The sequence below is a fragment of the Scyliorhinus canicula genome, chromosome 18, assembly GCF_902713615.1.
Source record: "Scyliorhinus canicula chromosome 18, sScyCan1.1, whole genome shotgun sequence".
Lineage (NCBI taxonomy): Eukaryota > Metazoa > Chordata > Chondrichthyes > Carcharhiniformes > Scyliorhinidae > Scyliorhinus > Scyliorhinus canicula.
Window position 1 is genome coordinate 108,480,633 of NC_052163.1, and position 27,356 is coordinate 108,507,988.

At 44.6% G+C, this 27,356-nt stretch overlaps 1 protein-coding gene across 1 annotated transcript in view; it reads right to left on the minus strand.

Moving 5' to 3' along the window:
* Window positions 1-1,041: 1,041 nt before the first annotated feature.
* gipc3 (GIPC PDZ domain containing family, member 3) overlaps window positions 1,042-27,356 on the minus strand; it is an 81,256-nt gene continuing 54,941 nt past the window's right edge. Inside the window, exons 4-6 of the mRNA XM_038776575.1 lie at window positions 23,582-23,694; window positions 14,396-14,477; window positions 1,042-2,201 (exon numbers count right to left, since the gene is read on the minus strand). Of these exons, the coding sequence (XP_038632503.1) occupies window positions 2,050-2,201; window positions 14,396-14,477; window positions 23,582-23,694 (347 nt within the window). The 3' untranslated portion in view covers window positions 1,042-2,049. The remainder of the gene's footprint in view (window positions 2,202-14,395; window positions 14,478-23,581; window positions 23,695-27,356) is intronic.

Below are 27,356 nucleotides of genomic sequence, written 5' to 3' on the forward strand. Positions count from 1 at the left end.
GATAGATCCTGCCGCAGGCTGATAGACAATTAGCTTGCTGTTAGTAACAAAACTAGCTATAATTATATTTATACTAGTGTTAGTCTTTCGAAGGACCATTTAGTTTTATGGATTATTGCAGATTTTTCTGTAACAGATGTTAATGGAAACTACATAAGGGCAGCACGGTAGCATGGTGGTTAGCATAAATGCTTCACAGCTCCAGGGTCCCAGGTTCGATTCCCGGCTGGGTCACTGCCTGTGCGGAGTCTGCATGTCCTCCCCGTGTGTGCGTGGGTTTCCTCCGAGTGCTCTGGTTTCCTCCCACAGTCCAAAGATGTGCGGGTTAGGTGGATTGGCCATGCTAAATTGCCCGTAGTGTCCTTAAAAGTAAGGTTGGGGGGGGGGGGGGGGGTTGTTGGGTTACGGGTATAGGGTGGATACGTGGGGTTGAGTAGGGTGATCATTGCTCGGCACAACATCGAGGGCCGAAGGGCCTGTTCTATGCTGTACTGTTCTATGTTCTACATTGGTTTCTATTAACAACTTAGGAAGATAAGTGTTTGTTCAAATTTGCAAACCAATGTGAATATCTGTTCCATTTTTGAAGAGTAAAAAGTAACAATGCTGTTGTTTCATGAAAGCATGATACAGTAACCAGGAGTGCAATACCTCCTGTGTTAAATGGCTCACCATATCTCATTTTTGCCAATACGGTTTGTGGTCCATACTCTCATCCATGTATGTGAAAAAAATCAATGCGGACTTACTAAAGGCAGCAAAAGAACAGAATTCATGTGAGAGTCTTTCATGTAAGTAACTTTGTAGCACCACGCCAAATTAAATTAGGCTATAATTTTAAGCAGCTTTCTTTTTTTACTCATGACTTGATCAGTCGAACTGCTCGTTCACAAAATATTCCTCAATCAATGAACTAATTGAAAAGTCATGATGTGGAGATGCCGGCGTTGGACTGGGGTGAACACATCTGACTTTGTCTATATAAATGTTTCTGGAACATACCTCGCCATTCACCTGAGGAAGGAGCTGCGCTCTGAAAGCTAGTGTTTGAATCAAACCTGTTGGACTTTAACCTGGCGTTGTAAGACTTCTTACTAATTGAAAAGTGGCAACTTAATTATTAAATTCACTGAATAATGAAGACTTAGGCCAGAATTGTCTGTGCTTGATGTCGGGGGGGATTCTCGGCTCCTGCTGCAGTAATGTAGTTTTGGCTGAGGGCCAAATTCTCCGTTCCCGCTGGCAGCAATGGCGGGACGCACCCGGGTCAGAGAATCCCAGCCACAAAGTCTGCCAAAGAAACCCTACATTCATCTGGTTAGTTCTGAGTCTAGTTTCTAAAGCATCCTCACGAAGTTCCAAAGTCATACAGTTACATTTATTTAATCTTACTTCTAAAATATGATTCAATGTGACTAAGAAGACTATCATTTGATTAGTTATCCTTAAGTACTGCTGAAAAAAAGAGATATGTTATCAAAGTTTTTCGTTTTGCACTCATCCGGACACCTCACAAGATAAACCAATAGCAAAGAGAACTATTTGTACGCATTTGAAGAGATTGACAAGTGGTCTCTGATTGGTAGAGGCATTACCATGGAGAATGCAGCAGGGAACAGTTAACTGCTAAGCATCTGTCAAACCAGGCCAGTCATTATTGATTGATAAAGGCATTGCCATGGGGAATGAACCAGTGTAAATTAATGAATGCAGTTTTACTAGTTGATCTCTTTACTGTTGGTTTATCTTATGAGCTGCCCTAATGAGTGCAAGATGAAAAATTTTGATAGCATGTCAATTCTTTCAGCAATACTCAAGTTCTCTTCTACCAAACGACTATATGTTTATTCTTACTCAATCTTTTCCTAACGTGCGTTAGTGTATTTTACTAACAGCACACTTTCATTCTTTTTCAATTGCTACTTAAGTATAGTAACAATGGTCTAGATGTTAGCTTGTTTTAAGCTACTTCTGAAAAATATTGAAAAGTCAAGGTGTTAAGACTATCGCCATAGTTGGATGCATTTCGCGCATAAAGAACTACTTCTGTTAGATTCGACCATTCTTGGCATCTCCTATTGCTCCCCACACATCAAAAACAAATTCATCTGGAAATGCAAAATCACCAAGGACTGAGTCCAATGCCTCTGCAAACTCATCTGGATTCTTCTTGTCTTTTCCAGTTTCCACCATTGTTGCAGCTGATGGAAAAAGAATGAAAACAAGGAGTAATTTGTTACATATTGCAGATGCAGTGAAACTGCTCTTACATTCAACGTTTTCTCTGAACACTTAGGAACTTACACAAACCAACAGGGCACCTAATACTCTGTAATAGGTCAAAGAAAAATTGACATAAGTTTCCTTTTGATTATATCTACAACTATTTGTAGATTATTTTAGAGGGCAAGATTCCAAATTCCTTAGCAACAGCTGGAATCCATAAAGTGCAGCTACGGTTTTATTAGACTTGAGATAATTAAAAATCATAAGAGGCTTTAAATGGCTTAATGGGTCATGGGTGTAATGCCAACAGTCCATTCAAAATAATTGTTTCATTGTAATCTGTCCACTGTCAAAATAACAACATGCCTTACTGCAGGCTGACATATGATTAGCTTGCGGTTAGTATCAAATCTAGCTATAGCAACATTTACACTCGGTTCAACGTTTTGTATCGTTATGGATTTTTAAGGAACTTTTAAAAAATTGTTTAATACTCAATATGATGTACACCCATGCAGCTGTTGAACATTTACTTTCAAACTGGCTGCATTAGATAGAAATTCGTCGCCAAGGTGAGGCCGGCAACATGAAGTGCCCAGGCGTTCTATGGGCTAAATGTTATGGTTCCCCCACCAATAGGTGTCATAATATACACCAGTATATCATGGTGCAGGCACACACTGATGGACACACACAGGGACCAATCAACATGTACAAACACCGCACCCAATCACCAGTTAGAATACACAAACTATAAAGGCAGAGGGCACCACGGTTCCCGCTCATTCTGTGTGCTGCCTCTCAGTGTAACAAGAACTCATCCAGCCCAGCACAGACTCACACCACGTGCTGAGAGAATCAACTGGTTCGGACAAGGCTTAGGTCTGTAGTTTAAGTTAGCATCATTTAGACCCACAGTCACCGTGTGTCAGTTAGTTAGAAGTAGTTAATAAAATTGAGTTGAACCTTCATCAGTGTTGGAAGTGTCTGTTCATCTCTCAAGTCTACACTAGCCAACACTTCAATGGGTTTTCAGGCAGGGAGAGGGCAGCCCATAAAATTCTACTTGTGTCCTTTCCGCCACCTGCCTGCTTGCCCCTGACCAGGCAGCAATTTAATTGGGGTGGGTGAGGCCTAGGGAGACCTGCCTGACCTCAACCCAATTGAGGCCCTTAAATGGCCAATTAATGGGTTTTTCACGGCCACTTCCCACCTGGCACAATATTTATGTTGGTGGAAGTAGGATCAGGGTAATCCCGTCAGGTTAGCCGAATGGGCTCCTGCTCCCAGGCGTCTGCTCCCCTGGTCTTTGTGACCCTGCCCAACAACACCACCTGCCCCGCACCCGACCCTCCCTCCCCACCTCCAGGGTCTCTTCTCCTGGCCCACATAGAGGCCCCTGACTTGCCAGCATCATGGACTCCCAGCATTTTGTTCAATGGGACTCGGTCTGGTCCAAGTAGTCTTCACCATTCCTGGTAGCTCCACTGGGATTGGAGAACTGCTGGCCAATCAGATTGGACAGCAGCTCTGAGGCAGGGGTTCATCCCAGAAAGAGCAAGAGGCCCATCTCCAGTTAATTAATGCTCTACTGAGCTTTCAGTAGCTAGAGGGCAGCCGTCAGGCATTTTCAGTGGCAGAATTGGAAACCCCATCATCCAGAATATCCTGCCCATGAAATCTATCGCTACGACATATTATGATCTCAGACCAGACCCCAACAGTGGCTAGGATACTGGACCAAAACCCCAATATTATTAGTTTATTTGTAAGACTGTGTGGAAAGAATGATTTGCTCCAGGAATGATTACGTGAAGAAATAGGGCGTGCTTATTTTTAAAACAAAACTTTATTATGACTTCAATATTAAACTTTTTAACTTCACGCCCAAAAAGAACAGCTCACAATTACCCCTTAAACATTACTACTCAATTTCCCATTAAACAACAAGAAAATAAACATACAGCTCCCAATCTATCTTACTGTGGGAGAGCTACGGACTTAGCATCAGGCAGATCAGAATTCAACTCCTCTCTCCAAAACTGTCTCCAAAACTTAACTCTAAAACCCTTCAGAAGGTCTCTCTGCATTCCTTTGCACCACCAGCAATGCCTTAATCCCCCCCAATCTAAAAAAACAAATGATCTCTGCAGGCTGCAAAGCACATTAACTCCCCAGGGACTTTCCCAGTCAAACCACAGTCCATTAGCACAGACTGAAAAACACATTCCTTTGTCAATTTGACCTTCCGGCTGCTAAATGCAACCAGGCCCTGCAAAACAGATTTCTTCTTTAAAAACCATGACCACTGCAGTCAACCACACCCTAATCCCAGGCGTTTAAACGTTAAATTGTCCAATACTTAGAATCCAATATTCCTAAAATCTTCCAGTCATGACAGACAGGACTCTATGGAACTGAATGGAGTATGATTCTAGCTTTCCTAATATTATCAAAATTCTTTTGAAGTATAAAGATAAAAAATTATGAACTCTCCTATTACTTAGAAATGGCAGCGCTGAATTAACTGTAGGTGAGTGCATGCATCAAGCAAAATTGTTTGTTAGCTGCTCATATTGTTGCCCTCGGCTATGAGACAGTAGTACTCTTGCTTCTGAGTCAGTGATTGAGCATGTGTCTCACTCCAAACACGTAAACCCGAGATCTAGGCTGACAGTTCAGTGTAGTGCTGAGGGAGCGCTCCACTTCCACCAACCTAAATATTGTGCCAGATGGGAAGTGGCTCTTAAGAGCCCATAAATTGGAGGTGGTATCCTGTGGATGAGATGATAAACTGAACGCCAGTCTCCCCTCTCTCAGAAGTATGTTAAAAAGAACATGGCAGTATGTGAAGAAATAGTTAGAATATAGCAGTGAAGTTTCATTTGTCTGACAATAATGGTCTGGGTTCTCCAGTCCCCCAGCTGCGTGTTTTTCAGCCGCCCGCTATTCACTGGCAGCGGGATTCTCTCTTGCCGACGCTTTTCAATGGGATTTCCCATTGAGGTTACCGGGAAACCCAAAAGCAGGGGTGTTTTGCCAGCTAGAAAAGAGAATCCTAACGGCCAAAGAATTCCGGCCAATGTGAGCAACATCAATGTTAGTTTTGAATAGAGGAAAGTTAGCGCTACTAATGAGATTCTAGACTTTGGCGAACTTTAGTGTGATGAGAACGTAGACTGGTCAAAATTTTTATCAGGTTAAACTCCTGAAAAACAGTGGGAAAATATTCAAAGAATAAGTTAGCTTAATGCATGACCTTTGAGGGGAAAGAGATCTATCAACAAATAAGGCAGCCACAGTTGAGAGGTGACAGCTAGCATAGAAGTAAAGAGCATATAAAAGATCAAGTAATGGTGTAAATGCCGGGAACTGGGAGATGTATGAGGAACAGCAGAGGAAAACATATAGGATGGTTGGAGCTGCAAAAAAGGGAACAGAAAAATAAACTTGTGAGAAATGGTCCCTGTAAGTTGTGCATACCCGCATGGTGGCTCAGCAATCCAGAAGGTTCTGCTCAATCAGATTGGGAGGCTGCACTCCCACCTCAGTGAGGGGCAGAAGCAGATTCAATAGTAAAATTAAAAGATAAATGGATAAATACTTGAAGGGAAAAAACTGGCAGGATAATAAGTCACATAAATTGGATAGCTCGACCAAAGATACAGTGCGGGCACAATGAGCTGAGTAGGCGGCACGATAGCACAGTGTTTGGCACTGTTGCTTCACAGGGCCAGGGTTCCAGGTTCGATACCCGGCTTGAGTCACTGTCTGTGCGGAGTTTGCACATTATCCTGTGTCTGCGTGGGTTTCTTCCAGGTGCTCCGGTTTCCTCCGAAAGACGTGCTTGTTAGATGAATTGGACATTCTGAGTTCACACTCTGTGTGCCTGAACAGGCGCCAGAGTGTGGTGACTAGGAGCTCTTCACTGTAACTTCATTGCAGTGTCAATGTAAGCCTACTTGTGACACTAATAAAGATTATTTATTTATCTTCCTTTTATGTTGCAGCACCCTTTATGGTCGGGATTTTCTAACCCCTCTTCTCCATGTTCTGTGGCGGCGGAGGCGTACTGCTATTGGCTGGCAATCTTTCAGTCCTGTCGCTGTCAACGGGATTTCCCATTGTTTTCACCCCCCACGGATTCCCGCTGTCAGCAGGACCAGAAAATCCCAGCGGCGGGAACTGTCAGAAAATCCCATCCTATGATTCTATTCCAATTCTCCTCCCACACCTAGTGGTGAACTAAGGCAGGCTTTCATCTGGTTCCACAACTAGTAATCCCCGGAACAGGTCGCTAGTCTGTCACCTGTAATGTTCTTTGATTGGGCTGATATGGAATCTCGATATTGCCGAGTGAGCAAAGATCATTAGACCAAGTTATTTATTATCTAACAACACTAACGAATAACTAAAATGTCGAAGATGAAACAGTTAGAATCAAATGCCTGACACTAAATTACACTAAGATACAACAGAGCTGCTCTCATATGCGACAGCTATCAACTCCTTACAAACACCTTCTGAAGGAACACATGGTGCATCCGGGTCCCGAGACTCCGTGCTCACACCACCTGCTGGTCAAATGCTAGAACTACAACAGTAAAACATATTTTCTGAAGAAGATCAATTACAGCACAGGATCAGGCCCTTCGGCCCTCCAAGCCTGCGCCGATCCAGATCCTCTATCTAAAAATGTCGCCTACTTTCTAAAAATTTTGATTTTGATTTGATTTATTGTCACATGTACCGAAGTACAGTGCAAAGTATTTTTCTGCGGCCAAGGGAACGTACATAGTACGTACATAGTAGACAAAAGAATAATCAACAGAGAATATTGACAAATTGTATATAACTTATAATACACATGCAGATCATAGATCATTGAATTTACAGTGGTGATGATGAACTACTCATATTATATACAGATGATAGTCTACCTATCATCACATCACCAGGGGCTTATAACATGAGGGGAGGTCGCATCAAGCACAGCTGACCAGGAGTCTCTCCCCTCTTACCGCCAGCCATTGGCGTGTTTGGAAGGATTTACAGGTTGACACACTCAACCTGTTTCACCGGGTTATGAACGCACCTTCCTTGGACCATCCAGTCCTGGGGTGTGACTCGAACCCAAAGCTTGTGGCTGAGAGGCAGGGTCTCTACCCACTGCACCACAAGACAGCCCCTATAATTCTATACTGTTCAAATAATAAATTAAAGAAAGCCCAAGGAAGCTTACAGACATCTTCTGTCTTTTTCATTGCTGGCTTATGCACAGAGAAAACGTCAGACAGTTTCCCGACAGCCAATAATGTCCTCTTGACTCCTGATCCATATTTTACCATATTAGTACTCATCAATCTTCAAATTCCTTCAGTTCATGTCTCAGTGGCATAGACCTCTAACATGAGAAAAAGCTGCAAGCTAACCATTTTTATTCCATTACTTCCACAGAAAGCCGATTTTCAGGCTGATTGTGGACAGGCAATGCAGGAAATGCAGTTGTCCACAAAGGCATTCATTGGCCAAGTTGTTCCACTGCATTCTTAAAGAAAAACCATTGGTTCACTTATTTTGGATCGTGGTTAAGCATAGTTAAAAATAAATTGGGACAAAGTGGACAGAATAACGCTAACTGTGGTGCGATTTTCAGTTGAACGTCACTGTTCTTTTTGTAGTCTGATGGGCTACGGGGATAGGGCGGGGGAGTGGGCCAAGGTCGGGTGCGCTTTCAGAGGGTCGGTGCTGACTCGAATGGCCTCCTTCTGCACCGTCGGGATTCTATGATTTTCATTCTGATCAATGTGTATCAAAATTAAAGTCTTCCATTGAAACAATTTGGCTCTTGTCACAAAACTCTCTAATCTCTGAATTGGGATGTATCTTACCATTTCTTCATCAATGTTGAATCAAATTCCTGGAACTCCCTCCTTAGCAGCACTGTGGATGTACATACACCACATGGACTGCAGCAGCTCAAGAAGGCAACTCACCATCAAGGGCAATTAGGGATGGGCAATGAATGCTGGCCTAGCCAACGAAGCCCACATCCCTTGAATAAATTTACAAAAGCCTGGAATTCCCTCTCAATCATCATTATCGAAGCATCTTCACCACCAGGCCGGCAGCACTTCAAGGAGAAGCCCCATCACCCTTTCATCAGCTTCTTGGGGCAAGAAGCAATTAATGTAATCTCGACTGAATCGCTCACATCCCGAGAACAAATAAATTTTAAAAGCGCCTGCTCACTGCCCCACATCAATTTGGTGACTTGAGGTAATATTGTGCGAACACACCCAATTCAAAATACTAACAAGCAGGGTAACCAAATGCTGCTCTCACTCAGTTCAAGAGTAGAACCCAATATAACATTGGGCGGAGAATCGCCCGGGGCCGGCGTCAATCCCGCCCCCGCTGTCCCGAATTCTCCGCCTCCGAGATCCGGCGGGGGCGGGATTCGCGCCTGCCGGTCGGCGGGCCCCCGCGGCGATTCTCCGGCCCGCGATGGGCCCAAGTCCCACCACTGACAGGCCTTTCCCGCCGGCGTAGTTTAAACCACCTCTGGTACCGGCGGGATTGGCGACGCGGGCGGGCTCCAGGGTCCTGGGAGGGGGCAGGGCGATCTGACCCCGGGGGGTGCCCCCACGGTGGCCTGGCCCGCGATCGGGCCCACCGATCGCCGGGCAGGCCTGTGCCGTGGGGCACTCTTTTTCCCTCCCCTGCGCATGCGCCGGTATGACGTCAGCAGCCACTGACGCTCCGGCGCATGCGCGGACTTCCTTTCGACCCCGGCTGGCGGGGTGCCAAAGGCCGTTCGCGCCGGCCGGCGAAGCGGGAACCACTCTGGCGCGGGCCTAGCCCCTGAAGGTACGGAGAATTCCGCACCTTTGGGGAGGCCCGACGCCGGAGTGGTTCATGCCACGCCGTCCCGCCGGGACCCCCCGCCCCGCCAGGTAGGGGAGAATCCCGGCTCTGGTCATTGAAAAGGATACATTCTGACCTGAAGATTGAATATATTGGTCCGTCCACTTAAGAAGGTACTAACAAACACGATACACAGTAAGGAAACAACTGAACTGTTAGTGGGTGAATGAAAGATAGACACTATTAAGAGTGATGGGTGTATAAATGTACTTTTTTATAACTATACCCCTGATAGAGAATAACTAATCTTCAGATTGTTGGGTAAAGTTAAGAATGCTGTAGAAGTTGAAGGAGCTCAGCCATAAGGAATCACACTGTCATGAAGACAGAAAATGCTGGAAAGACTCTGTAGCTCTGGCAGCATCTGTGAGGAGAAATAAGGAGCTAACGTTTTGAGCCCATGTGATTCTTCTTCAGAGCTGAAGCGAGGCAGAAATGTGATGGGAATTATGCTATGTCTGCTTTAAATGAATGACAATTAATGTTGCCTTTCTTTCACGATTTGACAGTGTCTGTAGAAATTCAGCTGGAATCAGGCAAATAAGCTGAATTTCCCAAAGTAACTCCCCTCAGAACACTTATCAGCAGCTGTCATGATGAGTAACTCTTTGCCATTTGTCTTAATTGAACAGTTGATCCCAAGTTCAGTAGCGAACGGACAGTGATCTAAATTGCTATGCTGCCATTAAAAGCTAACATATGTAGAACATCTGTTTTATAAAGGAAGACGACTTTGCAGAGCAGCATTTTTTTACTTCAGGCTCTGGATGAAAGAAAAGCACCTGAATGAAACTGAGGCTTGGAAAATGAGAAAATGTGCGTGATCTGGACGGTTTATTGGCCATGCTTAAAATAATAATGAAAAATACAATCTATAGTTCTTTCTATCATACATAAAGAGCCAGAAATTTTCAATCCCTTCCAGTAATCGTCTTGCTGACTCTGTGACATGTGTTTTAGATTATTACAAATACGCAGCTTATAAGATTGCTAGTTTTCATTATATTGTGGTTAGGTATTGTCTCTTTAATTTGGGGTAAAATGGAGAAATGTGACCTGAATTCTGCTGACAATAAGTGGTTTGGTTGTTAGGTGTTAAAGGAACACCCAGGTTGTTTTAACAGGTGTCAGAAAAACAAACCTAGTTTTAAAGGATTTATATTTTTATTGTTGAATATTAGAAATAAGGTATAGATTTAAGTCCGTTTAATTTAGTGTTGCGGTGCAAGGAAGAGTAAACCTATAGTTAGATTCATGGCTCTGTTTATGTGAGGGTTTGGTCAGCTCAAAATGTGTTTCTATTCTGTCATGAAAAGTAAACAAGCTGGGAGAAGTATAAAGTTTTTGCTGAGTAACCAGGGGCACCTTTAGGATAGGAAGGCTTTTGAGCTTGGTTGTAGCTGAATATAGCAGTTGATTATAGAAGGCTAAATAGGGAACATATTTCTCAGCTTTGTGAGAAGAAAAGTTATGCCATGGAGCATTAATTAAGAAAACAAGTGCAGAAGATTTAAAGGATGGCTGGTTAAGGCAGCTAGAGAAATGAGGAGAAGTTTCCAAGAAGTCGGAGGTTAAAGGAATAGTGGAAACAACTACTAGAACAAAGTGCTGTTCAGAAAAGACTGACTGAGCTGAGAAGAAGTTGGCTAGTGTGAAGCCCGAAAGAATTCTGAAGTGATTTTATGGTCTGTGGAATGTGAGTTGAAATAATTGTGGATATCGGTGGCTGGATGTCGGAGTTTTTGTGAAAGCATTTAAGATAAAGGAAACTAGAAAGGAAAGATAGAAAGCACTAAGCTGGGTTCCCTGTTAAAAGTGGATTGGAATCTTTGTTTGACAGGATAGTTGGACAACCTGGAGTGGATTCTTAAGGCAAACGGTTGATGGAAAGCATCGTTTGAAAGAAGATTGTGAAGTGTCTTTTTGGAGTGGAGTTTGGAAAGTCTCATGTGACAATCATTTGGGGCGAATTATGAGAGAAAGCCATAGATGATAGATTGAGTGTCACTGACCATTTGATTTAGAGTGGGGTGTTAGTTCTGAAAACGGTATACAATTGTGAAACTGAGGGAGAAAGGAGTATTGTATCATAATCAACTTTTCATGTTTAATCTTTTTGTTCTTGTGGAAACTAGTTGGAGGTCTTTTGACTCTGTACCTCCACGTTTTCTAGACAAAAGTAAAAGTTACAATCTTCTGAGCCAGGGTTCCATTCTGGAATCTCCCCATTCAGTAGTAACAGCAACTGGGATTGTAACACAGGAAAGATAATGCAAGATATTCACACTTGAAAACAATGGCCAGGACAGTAGACAGAATGTTGGGTCTGAATTTTCAAACATTAGCAAACATGGCAACAGAGACACAAGTCTGGAGGTACCCCCTCCCACCTGCTTGCCCCCCCCAAAAAAAAACACACACCTTCCTCAATTTTCACACGGGAGGAATGGCAGAAGGTTCTAAGTTGCACATCTGTGGTTCATGGAGGCAACAGCACATGGTAAAGTGAGTCTGCTTCAGTCAGATCTGTTCATCAGTGGGATTCCCATGACATGACATTTACACTTTAGAAATGGTAAGAGAAGTTCTGAAGTTTCCAGAGTTCTTTGGAGAGGTACACTTTTGGGTGTAATCCTTTGACATTTTTGGGAGAAGTCAGGTGATCTCTGGGAGCGGTCAGATATCATTTGGGATTGTTGAAAGTAGACATGATTGTGCAAAAACCAATGGAACTGGCAAGAGGTCAGTCGAGAGATCTGTTAAGATACTTAAATCTCCTGTCCTTTAAATATTTGAAAAAAAACTATGCAATTTTTAAGAAAGAATCTGTGGTTTCTATTTCACTCTGCCTGTTGATGTAAATCTGAGGTCTACCATTAGAGGATTGGTGCTGCATGAGAGATTTCACAACCTTGTCTTATCACAGTGGGGTGCCTGTCAGTTAGAGTTTGATTGACAGCTCCAAGTATTTAAAATCTCTTTGAACTGGGGCTGCGAATAGAAATGTTTGTTTTTATAAATGAGTAAACAGCATCACAAGCAGTGAATGGTGTTTGTTTTATCAATAAGAACGTTTTGTAATAGTGAGCTCATAAATAGAACTTCATTTAATTTCCGCATGCCTCTTGAGTTATGCCCGTGGTGGATACAGGCTGAATTGGCATGGTAGGTGTAAGGGCAAAGTGTGGTGGGTGGGGGGCATGGTTGACATGAGATGGCACTAAGTTGGCATAAAACTATAAAGGGCCACGGGGTGGGTAGAGGGTCATAAGTTGGTAAAAGAGCTAAAAAGGAAATGGTGGAGGGCATGATTTGGCATGTGTCGACCTGCATGAAGCATGGAGCAGTTTGGGTGGTGAGTGGTGTGAGTGGTGAGGGCTGAATGTCTATTTTTGGTCTCATTCTTCTTTTTCATAGCTTCAACAAGGTGTTGGAGCCTGGAGGCTGGCCTTTTGCCCAACCCGCCTCCTCACCCAGCATCCTTCAATCTCTTTTTGGGGTTGTCCTGCCACAACATTTTCCGCCATTCCCCTGAACTGAAAATCCAAACTTCTGGGGACCTTTTTTCTGGGTCAGGTTTGTGGAGCTGACAATAACCCAGGAGCAAAAACTTAACCTTTAGTCTCGAAATTCAGCGGAGGTGTCATGAATTTTAAGTGTTCAAAAAAGTTATACGTTAAACTGTTTATTTACTTCCAAGAGTTTGGGGGACAACTGGATAGATAATCATTATTTCTACCTGGATACAACGCCCATGTGATTCACAGTGCCATGGAGATGGGCTTTGAGAGGGGAAGAGTCCATAGGAAGTCTCTGTAGGATCAGGTGATAGGCCATTCTAACCACTGAACTTCACAGGCAAAGTCAATATGCAAGAATTCAAGAGAGAGAGAGAAGCAGCAAGTTTCTATTGTTCACCACACAAAACATGAGTCAGAGTTGTGCTCAGGTTGAAGGTATCAAGGTTGTGATGTTTTAAACAAAACTGGAAGATTTGCCTAACTTTATCCAGAGGGAGGAATCTCTAGGATAACCCATAATGTCAATGTCAGTTTGAGGATCAGAAGTTATTCCATTGGGTAAGGAAAGAAGAGCTGAGAATCACTTTAGACTGGTGCTGGGAGATTAGACTGTAGACTGAAGGAACAAAGTATAACCATGGAAGGAGATTTCCTGTCATTTGAAATATTCAGTGAGGATTCTTTTCTGTAGTTTAAAGTGTAAGTTGCCGACTAAAACAATGTTTCGTCATGTTGCTTTTAGTTTGTTACAATAAAAGTCGTAACTTGAAATCTTGTCATGTGATCCTTTCAGTTCGTCATTGGAAGTTTACATTTCTTTTTAACTATTATTGGTCTTCATGGGGATCATAACATTTATAGAGTTATACTTCTATAGTGGAATGCACTTTGAGATGGTTGTGCTTGGCAAATAGGTGTAGGGCGAGATTCTCTGGCCTCCCCGTGGCGTGTTTCTTCGCGGCGGAAGGCTGCCTGCCATTGACCGCTGGCGGGATCTTCTGCTACGCCACTGTAAATAGAATGTCCCATTGAATTCACCCCGTGCTGCTGTGAAATCCACAGCAGGGGTGCAGCATCGCGGTAATGGAAGATCCTGCAGCCGTGAACAGCCTGATAATCTCGGCCATAATTCTGATTTGTAGAGAACAATATTCAATTGCAGTTTGATTGATAATTGGTTTTTTTTAAATAAATTTAGAGTGCCCAATTCTTTTTTCCAATTAAGGGGGCAATTTAGCGTGGCCAATCCACCTACTCTGCACATCTTTGGTTTGCAGGGTTAAACCTATGCAGACACAGGGAGAATGTGCAAACTCTACATGGGCAGTGACCCACGGCCGGGGATCGAACCCGGGTCCTCGGCTCCCGTGAGGCATCAGTGCTAACCGCTGCACCATCGTGCCGCCCCTGATTGATAACTGCAATGATTGGATTTGAGAAAGAATTCTCAAATTGCCTGCTTGTTATCTAACAGTAATGAAATCTTTACCCTGTCAATAACTTGCCATTGATGAGGGCTGTTTTTGTTTTATTCATTTTATCATAACTTTGACAAAGTGCTGGAGGCTGGCCTTTAACCCAGAACAAACAGTGTAATGCAGGTCATCATTAGCAAACACTACTTTCTCCAAATCTTCAAACAAACCTTTTCCATGCAGGAACCTACCAAAAAAATAAACAGGTACATGCACTCGGTCAACTGTGTTTAGCACGATACTCACCTAACTCTGTGTCTCTGATGCCCATGTAACTTTCCAGTAAATCATCCACTTTTTTAGTTGCTCGTTCTTCATACTCTGTTGGCTAAAGAAATGGAAACCTTGATTATTTTCAAACTTCAAAAAAATTATTGATTTCCTTAGAAACCACAGAGCATATTGGCGCCAGATTTTCCTGAGGGCTCAGAGAAACCCAACCTGCCCACTTTTGCACCTTTCAAAATGCACACCTAACTACTGTGTGATTTTGCCCAGAAGTTTTTCTTTTCACACAAGGGGAAGATTTGTAATGCATTTTGCAAGTTACGATGGAGGATGAGAAGTGTGGCTATGGAGACAAGCCAGTTAGAAGGTCCCCTTTGGTTAACCAGTACATCATTCAGCTCTCAAAATTGTTTGAAGGCATCCACCCCCACAAACTTTATCCCTGACTTGACCTCCCATTCATCCATCCCATGCATCCTGAGATTGCTAATGCCAACTCCATGTCCCCTTCTTAGTCATTCACCTAGTACCCACCAAGTAGACTGCTCAGGAGCCATGCAATGGAAACTGAAATGATTTGAAAAGCATTGGAAAAAATTAATCATGTAACAATGTAAGATCGTGAATTCAAATCCATAATCTTTGATACTGGAAAGATAAAGAAAAACTATTCCAATGTAAATGAAATGTAATACTTTAAGTGACTATTAGGTTTGTAAATAAAAGGGGCAGCACAGTGGCACAGTGGTTCGCACTGCTCCCTCACGGAGCCAAGGTCCCAGGTTCGATCCCAGCTCTGGGTCACTGTTCACGTGGAGTTTGCACATTCTCCCTGTGTTTTCGTGGGTTTTGCCCCCACAACCCAAAGATGTGCAGGGTAGGTGAATTGGCCATGCTAAATTGCCCCTTAATTAGAAAAATGAATTGGGTATTCTAAATTTATTTGAAAAAAAAGGTTTATAAATAAATAATTCTTATCAAATGCTTCTTACGAGTGCCAATTAGTTTTTTTAAATCGGCCAAGTGTCATAATGGCTACAGCTGTCATAACAAAAGCTTTCAGCTACAGTTCCTGAGACTGAAAGGACAGAATGGTGTCCCAGCTACATTTCAAACCAAAATGCCTGTCAGTCAATGAAGATGAACAGAAGCAGATTTTTTTCAACTTTCAAAAGCATGTTTTAAAAAAAAACAACCAGAGCTGGCAATCAATTTAATTCACAGCCGAAAACATGATGCATTGATTCCAGCAGGACATTGTTAAAACATTTTAATGCATTATGGCACTTACTTCAATTGAAATGTACTGCAATGTATGACAACACTTAGACAATGAAATGAAAATTGCTTATTATCACAAGTTGGCTTCAAAATGAAGTTACTGTGAAAAGCCCCTAGTCGCCAAATTCCAGCGCCTGTTCAGGGAGGCTGGTATGGGAATTGAACCGTGCCGCTGGCCTGCCTTGGTCTGCTTTCAAAGCCAGCGATTTAGCCTTGTGCTAAACCAGCCCCTGGTGGTCAGTCTAAGAGTCAACAGGACGGATCCCTATGACACAGCATTATAAACACATCTAAATTTAAAAACAGTACTATTAGTGACATATTAAGGTGTCTGAATATTTTACACTTGCCTTTCAATATGTTCCAGAGGCAGCATGGGGGCGCAGTGGTTAGCACCGCTGTCTCACGGCGCCAGGGAGATGGGTTGAATTTCACCTCGAGTGATTGTGTTTGTGCAGTTTGTACATTGTCCCCTTGTCTGCGTGAGCTTCCTCCGGGTGCTCCAGTTCCCTCCCACAGTAAAGATGTATAAATTAGGTGGATTGGCCATGCTAAATTGCCCCTTAAGGTGGGGTGGCAGGAATAGCGTGTGTCCCCCCCCCCCCCCCCCCCCCGCCACCCCCCGCCACTAGGCCACCCCCGGATCCATTCACACCAAGGTCCACTGGGTAAGACCACGTCAGAACTTCGCCGGCGGGATTCGGGGTTTTTCTGTATGGCCACCAGCCCATCCCAGGCTTAGAATCACCGGGGGGGGGGGGGGGCACCTAGCGCGTGCCCCAACCGGCGCCGTGCCGACTGCGCTGGCGCCAATGGCGCCAATTCTCCGCTCTCCAGAGAATCGCATCCTGGTGCCGGAGCGGCGTGGTGGGATTCGCGCGGCCCCCGGTGATTCTCCGACCTGGCGCGGGCTTGGAGAGTCCCGCCCAGTCCCAAGGAAAGTTTTGCCAGTGGACCTATCATTCTGAGATGTGAATGCATGACTAGCTGTACTGCTAGAAGGTTCACAAAAGCATTCAGAATCAGATAATGCTTCGGTAAAATAGTAAAGTCCCCATAGTTCTAGATGATCATAGGCATTTCCCCCTTTGGAGGGAGGAGCAGTGATTTAACTGAACCACACCTCAAGTGATGGCAAGCTGGAGAAGGCAGGGCCTTCTCAAGCAACCTCAGGAATTGAACCTGCACTGTTGGCCTTACTCTACATCACAAACCAGCTGTCCAGCCAACTGAGCTAAACTGGCCCCCACTGGAGGAAGGGAAGCATGTCAGAAGCTGACATTGCCCATTTGACTGCACCAGCCAAAATGCCATCAACCATTTCCGTTAAAAAAAAACTTAACTGGGAATGACCACAGGAACCTATCTCCCAGTTGTCTGTGCTGATATGGAGGCAGATATTAAATTGCGCCCTCTGCTGTCGGGGTGCTTGCAACTACTACACAACTTGTATATAGAGAGGGGTTGTAATGGTTGCGGCATGATACTTGGCGACACGTTATTGTAGGCATGCCATAGTGCTGTTCAATGGGATTATGCTATGGACAGGTACAAAGGGCATCCCACCTTGCAAGTAGCTCATACAGAAAAGGTTTGACAGCTGACAAGGGGGTGGGGGGTGGGGGGGTGGGAGGGGGGGGGGACAGGTGGTGTGTTGGTCAGCTTGCCTACAGACTCCTGTCTGCACTGAATAGTTCATTATTGATGCTAATTCTTAATTTCCCACCCTTCAGCTAAAGGTTATTGAGGCTAAAATTATTAAGGCTCCAGTGATGTTCTGAGCCATAGCTCATATTTAACCCTCCACATTATTGGCCCCCATCATTGTTTCCTTTAAACTGTAAGTGGCACCATTTAATTAGTGAGTATAAGACTATGAAAAGAATACAGTTGTAGTTCATATGTTGTGCACTCCATCATAGAACATACAGTGCAGAAGGAGGCCATTCAGCCCATCAAGTCTGCACCAACCCACTTAAGCCCTCACTTCCACCCTATCCCAATAACCCCTCCTAACCTTTTTTGGTCACTAAGGGTAATTTATCATGGCCAATCCACCTAATCTGCATGGCTTTGAACTGTGGGAGGAAACTGGAGCACCCAGAGGAAACCCGCACAGTGACCCAGTGGGGAATCGAACCTGGGACCCTGGCGCTGTGAAGCCATAGTGCTATCCACTTATGCTACTGATCAGATCCACAAAGACTTTGGGTTCAATTATCACTCCTGAATCACGAGTGTGGAGTCAGGGAAATTCCAGACTACATAAACTCAGGAGAAAGTGTCCCCGACAGTGAGATTTTCGTTTTGGGGGTATATCTGGGGTGAGTGGCAGTAGAGGTGGAGGCGGATGTGCAAGTGTTTTTTCAAAATGTTTTGAATGAAAACCTTTTCATTTCCACAAATGAGTATCACAATACAATCTAAAACAGATGCTTCAGGTTACAATATAAAAAGAACATAGTCAACAGTTAAGCACATATCCAAACCTGACACCCCAACAATAAACTAAAAAAACCCTTAACAACTGATGGTGACTAACTCCTTTAAAAAGAAAATGAATGGCTGCTATCTCAGGTCGAACCCATCTACTGACTCACTAAGGGTGTACCTGACTATCACCAAATGTAAACATTCCATGAGGTCACCCAACAAGGCCGAGGCATTGGGAAGAGTAGGAGACTCTCACTAAGCAGGACTCGCCTCCGGGCTATTAACTGGAGTTCTGCTGCCCCTGGAAACAATGCAGAAGCAGCCACAAGGGCTGCCAGGTGTGAAGGGCTTTGTCCTAGGGCTCTGTCCTAGCTTTAAACATCCCTCCTGCCCTCATCCCTCACACTCTTCATGCCCACACACATGCCCCATGCCCTGTCCATACCAACCACTTTAGCCTCATGCCTCCATGGCCCCACATAGCCCCATGCCAACCTATGCTCTCCACCCACTCTCATGAGCCCTCATGCCATCCATGCCAATCAATACCCCTCTACCCACCCCAATAGCCCCTCATAACCTCCATGCCACCCTATGCATCTGCATTCACCCCAAAGGCCCTTTATAGCCCTGATGCCAACTTAGTGCTAACCCATGCCAACCAATGCCCCCCAACCAATCTCCCATTGCATTTACATGCTCCATGCCAACTCAACCACTATCCATCATGGCAGACCTGAGGACCCATGCTGGAATGAAATGAAATGAAGGATGCGATCATCCAGCCACACTGCGCCAGAAAAGCATCTCGCTGTGGTGCAACATGGTCGGTGAAAACCAGGAGACCCTCCCATGTTGCGTTCTGGCTGGGGGGGAACGTCGCATTTTTGTGGCCTTGGAGATCGGGACACCATTTTAAAATAGTCCGGCGAGCAAAGCTCCCCGTTGTAAACAATGGGGCTATATGCGGCCTCGGACGAGCATTTCCTGTTTAAGCCCCTTATTCAACAGTAGTAGCGTTAAATAGCCACGTGCTTTTCTGCACTGCGAGTCGGACAGTTCGACAGTTGCCGTGACAGCTTGACTGTTCCAATGAGTTTATCAATTTTTAATGCGCAATCTTCTAACAATCCCAGAGGGCATTTGACCTGCCCCAAAGAGCGTCTTACTTCTCCCAAATGTGTCCCTGCTCCCCCAAAAGGTTATTCTACTTCTTCAAGTGGGTAGTGTACCTTTTCAAATAGCTGTGGGCCTTCTCTTGAAAGGTCTAAAGTCACAAGTTGAATTTTGGACTCGCAAAAATTGGACTTGACTGCAGGCAGCTGAACTTTACCATGTAAAAAATTCAACCCTCCCCCAGTTCACCCACAATGCAAATTGTGGACACTAGGTTTGGGAATTCCGGATTTTGCCCTCCTGTGCCATTTTCTATAAGCTGGAGACCATCTCGATCGTGGTGAAAATTCAGGCTTTCATTTCCTGGCTCTACATTTTCTTAGTTACCCACTTTTATTCCTTATCCTTACAGCCTTACAGGATAACACAAAAGGATACTTACAAGCATCCATTTCACTTTACATGCCATGACACTAATTCTAACCTGCAGCTCGTTAAGGGATGATGACAGAGGTTATTATACATCCTTTCATTGGCAGCTTTCCACTTGCAGGTTCAATCCAGGCTAACGACTTGTTTTGTTTATTAAGCCTATCTTGTGAGCTCTAACCGTATTGGTTGTTGCTGATTTACGCAAGTGAAAGTTCTCAGTATTACTGTTTCACCACCTCACAGCCAGAACTGGGCTCATACATTCACATGACCGTATTGTTGAAAAGAAATTGCATGAAGCTTGTTCTAAAATGCCATGACCTGTGGAGGTGGGCAGCACGGTAGCACAGTGGTTAGCACTGTTGCTTCACAGTGCCATGGTTCCTGGCTCAATTCCCGCTTGGGTCACTGTCTGTGCAGTCTGCACATTCTCATCGTGTCTGCGTGGGTTTCCTCCGGGTGCTCCGGTTTCCTCCCACAAATCCCCAAAGATGTGTTTGTTAGGTGAATTGGACATTCTGAGTTCTTCCTCAATGCACCCGAACAAGTGCCGGAATGTGGCGACTAGGGGCTTTTCACAGTAACGTCATTGCACCGTTAATGTAAGCCTACTTGTGACATTAATAAAGATTATTAAGTGGGAATTTGCTTTATTTAACATTTACAAATGCAGCAGTTCCCAATTTATTCATCTCAAAATCTAAAATGAAAGATTTTGGGCGAGATTCTCCCAAAACGGGAGAAATCGTAAAGCTGCCGTAAAACCCGGGCGGGTTTTACGGCAGCTCGCCCCTTCCCGACCGGGGACCGATTCTGGTCCCCGGTCAGGGCTAGCAGCCCGACGCCGTAGGCTCCGGCAAGACAGGCTTAACGAAAATCGTTAAGCCCGCTTGCCGGAGTTAGCGCCGGCTGACGCGTCATATGACGTCAGCCGCGCATGCGCAGTTTGGAAGACTCCAACCCGCGCATGCGCGGGTGACGTCATCGCGTTTTTGCGCGAAACCCGCGCATGCGCGGGCCGGGTTGCCCCTCAGCCGCCCCGCGAATGGATACTGCGGGGCGGCGGAAGGACAAGTAGTGCGCGGGCATCGGGCACCGATCGCGGGCCCATGGCACCCTTGGCACGGCCGTGGTACTGCCGTGCCAATCGGTGCCATGGTTATAAAAAGCGAGTTTGTGACGCCGTGTTTACGAACGGCAAGACCAGGTGTGTTTGCCGTTCGTAAAAACGGCGGAAAGGGCTGGGACTTCGGCCCATCTAACAGCTGAGAATCGCTGCCGGCCGTAAAAAAACGGCGGCAGCGATTCGGGTCGGGACTTCGGCGGGGGGGGGGGGGGGGGGGGAGAATAGCGGGAGGGCGGCAAAAATGTCGGGAAGGCCCTCCCGCTATTCTCCCACCCGTCGTGGGGGTCGGAGAATTTCGCCCATAGAGCTGGCTTTACAGCTTCAAACTGGGCAGGCCTGCCCTGAGCTTATGTAAAATATGGCCTAATGACGTTGGGTCAGCAATCAGACATCGACCCGCCTGTCTCCAATAATATGGAAATCGGAAACCTGACTCGCCTTCAAAAAAAATAAACAAACTATTGAGCTTGTTTTAAAAAAACAATCGGCTGCATTTCTTTATGCCCACTCCAGTTTTTGCTAGTCACACAGGAAAAATATTGGGAGTGAGTTAGGCCAGGTCTGAGGAGGCTGCACAAAGGGGCAATGTAAAGGCCTGCAAGCAGGACCATGGCTGCCTTCGCGGAGCAGCCGGGTTTGGCAGCATTTGGTTCTTTGGAGATTTTATTTTTTCAGATTTTATGGATTGACATTATTACTTAGGTGAGAGAGGGGGAAGGGAGCATTTAAATGGGTGGACCGAACTGACTTCCGGTGCACTGTCTGACGCCCCTTCCACCAAATGTCCCGCCCTCGATGTCCAATTGGGCACGGCGCTGTCCTGCATGCTTGTTAGCCAAAATTTCCAGCAGCCGGCTGTTAATTGGCCGACATTCCCATTTGAACTGAAATGCTGAAATTTCAGACTGGGAGCAAGCGTTCCGCGCACTTCCAGTTCCGCCTCCCTTATTCTGCCGGAACCCCTAAAATCCAACACACAGTTAAACATTTTTGCAATGTATTTTCAAAACAGTTCTTAACTCACCCGTACATGGATTTTAACTGCTACTCACCTGATCCGACTCCTATCTATCCAGTCCTAACTAATTGCAATGGTTTCTCCTTCTACACCCCACCATTGCTTGGGAGTCACCTAAGGACTTATCCTTAGATTCCTTCTATTTTTCATCTACAAGCTGCCACTTGGTAACATCCCCCAAAATATGCCATGTTCCACAAATACACTGATGACACTCTTACCACCACCTCTCTCCACCACTCCATTGCAGGGGGAGGGGGTTGATTAACTCTGTTGGCTGGGTGGCTGGTTTGTGATGCGGAGCAACACCAACAGCACAGGTTCAATTCCTGTACCAGCTGAGGTTATTCATGAAGGCCCCACCTTCCCAAACCTTGCCCCTTGCCTGATGTATGATGACCCTCAGGTTAAATCATCACCAGTCTGCTCTCTCAAAAAGTGGGGAGCAGCCTATGGGACTCTGGTGACTTTCATTTGCCATGTGTTGCATTGTTTGGTCAACGTTTAGTATTGAATGAGTTGACATTTCTTCCAACCATCATGAACTCCATTCCCTAACCACTGATTCTGCCCTTCCAGCTGGCCACACGATGAGGCTGAACCAGACTGTTCACAACATTACCATCCAAATGATCCAAAAGTGAGAATTTGACCCCCACATCCATTTCATTACCAAGACCATCTTTCACTTCTCTGACATTAGCCGACTGTATCCCTGATTTAGCTCACTCACTGCTGAAACCTTCATCTAATTAGTACCTCTTGACTTGAATATTCCAATCCTTAATTGGTCTGCCTCCTACCTTGCATCTTCTGTAAACTCCCGCTCAGCCAAATCTCTGCTGTCTGCATCCTAACTCATCCATCACCCTGTGCTTGCTGACATATAATTGCTCACAGGCAGGCCGTCACGAGGATTTTAAGATCCTCATCCTTGTTTTCAATAATAATAATAATTATTAAATCTGTCCAGGGACACACCCCTTTCCCAAGATGCCTCCTCCACCCTACAACCTGCTAGATCTCCAGAATCCCCCCCCCCCCCCCACTTGTTGTGCATCCTCCATTTTCATCCCTCCATTATTGGTGACCATGCCTTCGCTGCCAGGGCCCGAAGCTCTGGGATCCTTCTCTGAACCTTTCCACCTCTCTTTCTTTCATTAAGACGGTTCTTAAACCTACTTTTTTGACCAAGCTTTGGTCACCAGTTCCAACATCATTTTACGTGATTTGGTGTCAAATTTCATTTGATAATCTGTCCTGTGAAGCACCATGGGATGTTTTGCTATGTTAAAGGCACTATATAAATGCAGGCGTTGAAAATAAAAATAACATCACTAAGAAAATGGTAAAAGCATGAGACATAATTTAAATTTGAACTTAAGTTCTAGTTTTCATTGGAATTGCAGAGTTTCGTTGGAACTGCCTCACAGCGCCAGGGACTCGGGTTCAATTCCAACCTTGGGTCACTGTCTGCATGGAGTTTGCACGTTCTCCCCATGTCTGCGTGGGTTTCCTCCCACAAAAATGTGCAGATTAGGTGGATTGGCAATGCTAAATTGCCTCTTCGTGTCCAAAAAAGGAAGACGTGGCGGTTAGGTTAAGGGGTTACTGGGATAGAATGGGGAAGTAGGCTTGGGCGGGGTGCTCTTTCAGAGGATCGTCACAGACTCGATGGGCTGAATGGCCTCCTTCTGCATGGTAGGGATTCTATGAATGAAGAAATGGACATTTGTATTCATCTTTTGTGAAGGAAATCCCTAGCCGGATAGTGAATAAAATCTCGAGTGTCACTTACGGCCTCTTCCACAGTTGCAGCACCTTTTGACCTTAAGCGCAGTGTTTCCCTTCCACTTCCAACCTTTCCCTCGCCTGTAGATTTGCCACACTTGGTCCTCCGAGCAATCATGTCTGTAAAAATTCAGATTCAAAGAGTTATTCATAAACTGAAAGAAGTGTATCCAGTGGCCCTATTTCAGCATGAAGTCCCAATAGTTTTCAGTCTGAGAAATGTAGCTGAGAAAACGCAGGGGTGGTGGCTCTACATCCTGTTCTGCCTCTGCAGAGTCAATGGAATTTAAAAACAGGAGAGGTCAAATATGATGCGCCATCACCCATTTTAAACTCGCACAAAATCAAAATTACTACTAAGACTCTTAAAGTATAGAAGTGCAGATTGAAGACATCATAGAAAGGCATAGAGGATCCTGGGTTCTTAGATGCATTGACTGTAAAAGGAGATGATGTTGAATTTGTACATTACCAGCTACACCACAGTTGTATTATTGTGTGCCTTTCCGATGTCACCAGTTTGATTCTCCAATCCCCCTTGCCCCGTGTTTCTCGGCAGCGCGCTGTTCCCTGGTTCCGAGATTCACTACTCCTGCTGCTTGTCAATGGGATTTCCCATTGAAGCCACTCCACATCACCGGAAAACCCATGAGTGGGGATGGCTGCAGCCGGGAACAGTGAATCTCAACGGCCAAAGAATTCCGGTGCACATTCGAGGAAAGATGTTAGTCATAGGAAGCTTTTGGTGAAGATTCACTAAATCATACCACCAATGGATTATAATTATCAAGAAAGTCTCACACATTGAGCCTATTTTGACTGTGACAAACTGGTGGTTCTACTCAGCAGTTATCAAAATCATGGAAGACCTTGAGAAAATAAATAGAGAAACGTAGTTTCCATTGATGAGACAAAAATGGAACCACAGTACTCATACAGTACAGAATGAGATCATTCAGCCCATCCAGTCTGCAATGACCCTCTGAAAGAGCACCCCACCCAGGACCTCTCCCCCTCCCCGGAACTCCACCTAATCTGCACATTTTTGGCAACTAAGGGGCAATTAATGATGGCCACTAACCTGCCATCTAACCTGCACATCTTTGGACTGTGGGAAGAAACTGTAGGGTCTGGAGGAAACTCAAGCAGACACCAGGAGAATGTGCAAATTCCACACAGACAGTTACCCAAGGCCAGAATTGAACCCGGGTGCCTGGCACTGTGAGGCACCAGTGCTAACCACTGTGCTATGTGACCCATAACTTCCTCGGAGTGGCAATCAGCGGCAGAGTGTCACTCCATAGCGACTTACCTGTGCTTAAAATGGGAAACACCCATCTTGCCTGATCTTCGGATGAGCGGAGATCGCCTTTGTACCCAACCTTGGCCTCCAATTTCCCCAGCCACAGGGATTGGGAGATGGGAGAGATTTTAGGATTTGAGCAGCTTATTATTGATGGAGTCTGGCGGTGCAGACTGTGGGACTGAAAGAGCCTGTGGAGGCAAAGCAAAAGCAGCCCCTCCTCGCCACCATCCCCCACCACCACCTGACTCACATGCTCTGCCCACTGTCACGCTGTTGCCTTTTTTAAGACTATACTTATATTTGATTATTTACCATACTCTCACATTTAACAATCATTGCTGGAGCAAACAAGGGAATCGCTGACAGAAGAGTTTGAATTCTTAAGCAAGCCCCCTGTGCCCATCCCAACTGCCTGACAAAGGATGTGTTTACCCAGTGATAGACCAAGTCAGAGAGGATCAGTTACGAGGAAAGATTAAAGAGGCTGCTTTACAGTCTAGAAAGAAAGGATTAAAGGGAATGCCTCATTGAAGAATCTAAAACATTAATTACTGTAGATATGTGGACCTTGATTGTTTTTTTTTTTTTTTTTAATAAATTTAGAGTACCCAATTCATTTTTTCCAATTAAGGGGCAATTTAGCGTGGCCAATCCACCTAGCCTGCACATCTTTGGGTTGTGGGGGCGAAACCCACGCAAACACGGGGAGAATGTGCAAACTCCACACAGACAGTGACCCAGAGCCAGGATCGAACCTGGGTCCTCGGCGCTGTGAGGCTACAGGGCTAACCCACTGAGCCACCGTGCTGCCCGGACCTTGATTGTTAATGTGGTGCATAAGAAAGAAGAATGAGAGGGCATTAAATTAGAGAAATTAACTACAAGTAGATTGAAAAAATGTACAAGTTCAGGTCACATTTCTTTAAGGGCGATATGAAACAGTCTGCCAAACAGGTTAAAATAGGCAAAAACATATAGGGTTTCTTCAAAGTACAATTTGATGTTCTGATGGGAGAGTTAATATCCTTGGGGAATGTGGCAAAAATTAACTATTTTGACTAGTTTTCCCTTGGTAGTCATCTTTTAATTCAAATGTAATAATCCAGTTTTAAAAACGAGCTAATTCCAGGTCCTTGACCTAACTTTAAACATTGAGGCAATGTTTTTGTTGCCTTTAAGGTTACAGACTTGAGTTAAAGACCAAAGTACATTAAAAAAAATATTTAAGTTTGAATAGGTCAGGGTCCGCTTGGAGCATCGATAACACCCGTCGCCCATGGGATCGAGAGTCCTGCAAGTTTTTTTTCTGCCTGCTTGGTGCCTGCTGGGATGAGGGACACCTCCAACTTGTTTGGAAAGATGTTGGAAAGGGAAAAAGCCAGGATCAAGTCCTCATTGTCCCTGCTGTAACCAAAACAGAGGAAAGAGTAGGCAAGGAGTCCTGGTTGGAGAGTCCAGAAGAGTAAAATGCTGAAGAAGTCTAACTGTGGACATTGATTTTGCATCCCATCAACTCCATTGGTTGGGCAGGGTGTATGATCTGCCCACCATATGCCCAATCCAGGTTCCAATTGAAAATCACCCTGTCAAGTTCAAATGTCTCAGTCATAAGTGAAAACTTACCAATGAGCCCATTCAAAATTCTGTTTCTTGTAAAATTATAAGAGCCTCACTTTAATAACTTTGAAAGTGGAAATAATGAATTCTATAAAGTAGCTGTATATCACATATACATTAATGCTGACTGATTTCTCACAAAAAAATACTTTAGTTCACAAAAATACTTATGATCATCTCTGTAAGCTTAAGCACGTGCACAGCAAATGTGTAAGAAGACAAATTATAATTCAGAAGAGACAGGAACATTCATGATAAAGATCTAATATGAAAGGAGAAACTGAGATTTAAAAGGTGCGAGAGCAGGAAAGTCTATTTACTTTTCAAAGAAGAGTAAGGCCATTTAGTTACAGCCTCCATTAATCTTGTGGGATTAGCATTTAAACAAAACAGAAATACCTTGATTCAAACAAATATGGGCCCATATGTAAATACTGGAAAGGAATAAAGACCAGAACATTGAGTGGAACCAAAATAAACAGTGAATAGTTTGAAATAATTGCAAGTGCCTAAAATATGAAGTGATTGCTTAATCAACAAAATCTGTTGTATTTGCTTGGAACGTCTTTTGGGAGCTAACCTCACGGGAATTTGAGGAATTCTTCATTAAATATGCCCTAAAAGGCTATCGATTTACATTAGGTTTGCAGGTTGTAGCTGCGCAGTGGAGCGAGGGCCAGAGGCACAGAGCGCTGGAGGCCGGAGAGACAGCGAGCCTGGTGGGGTGGAGCTGATCGGAATGGTGGGAAAACTTTAAAAAGAGCAGCGTTGCGAACCTTTACTGAATCCAGAGGCGAAGCTCCTGAGGTGACGCCAGATTCAGAAAGCATAGAGTGAACACGAGTGTTTAGTATCACAG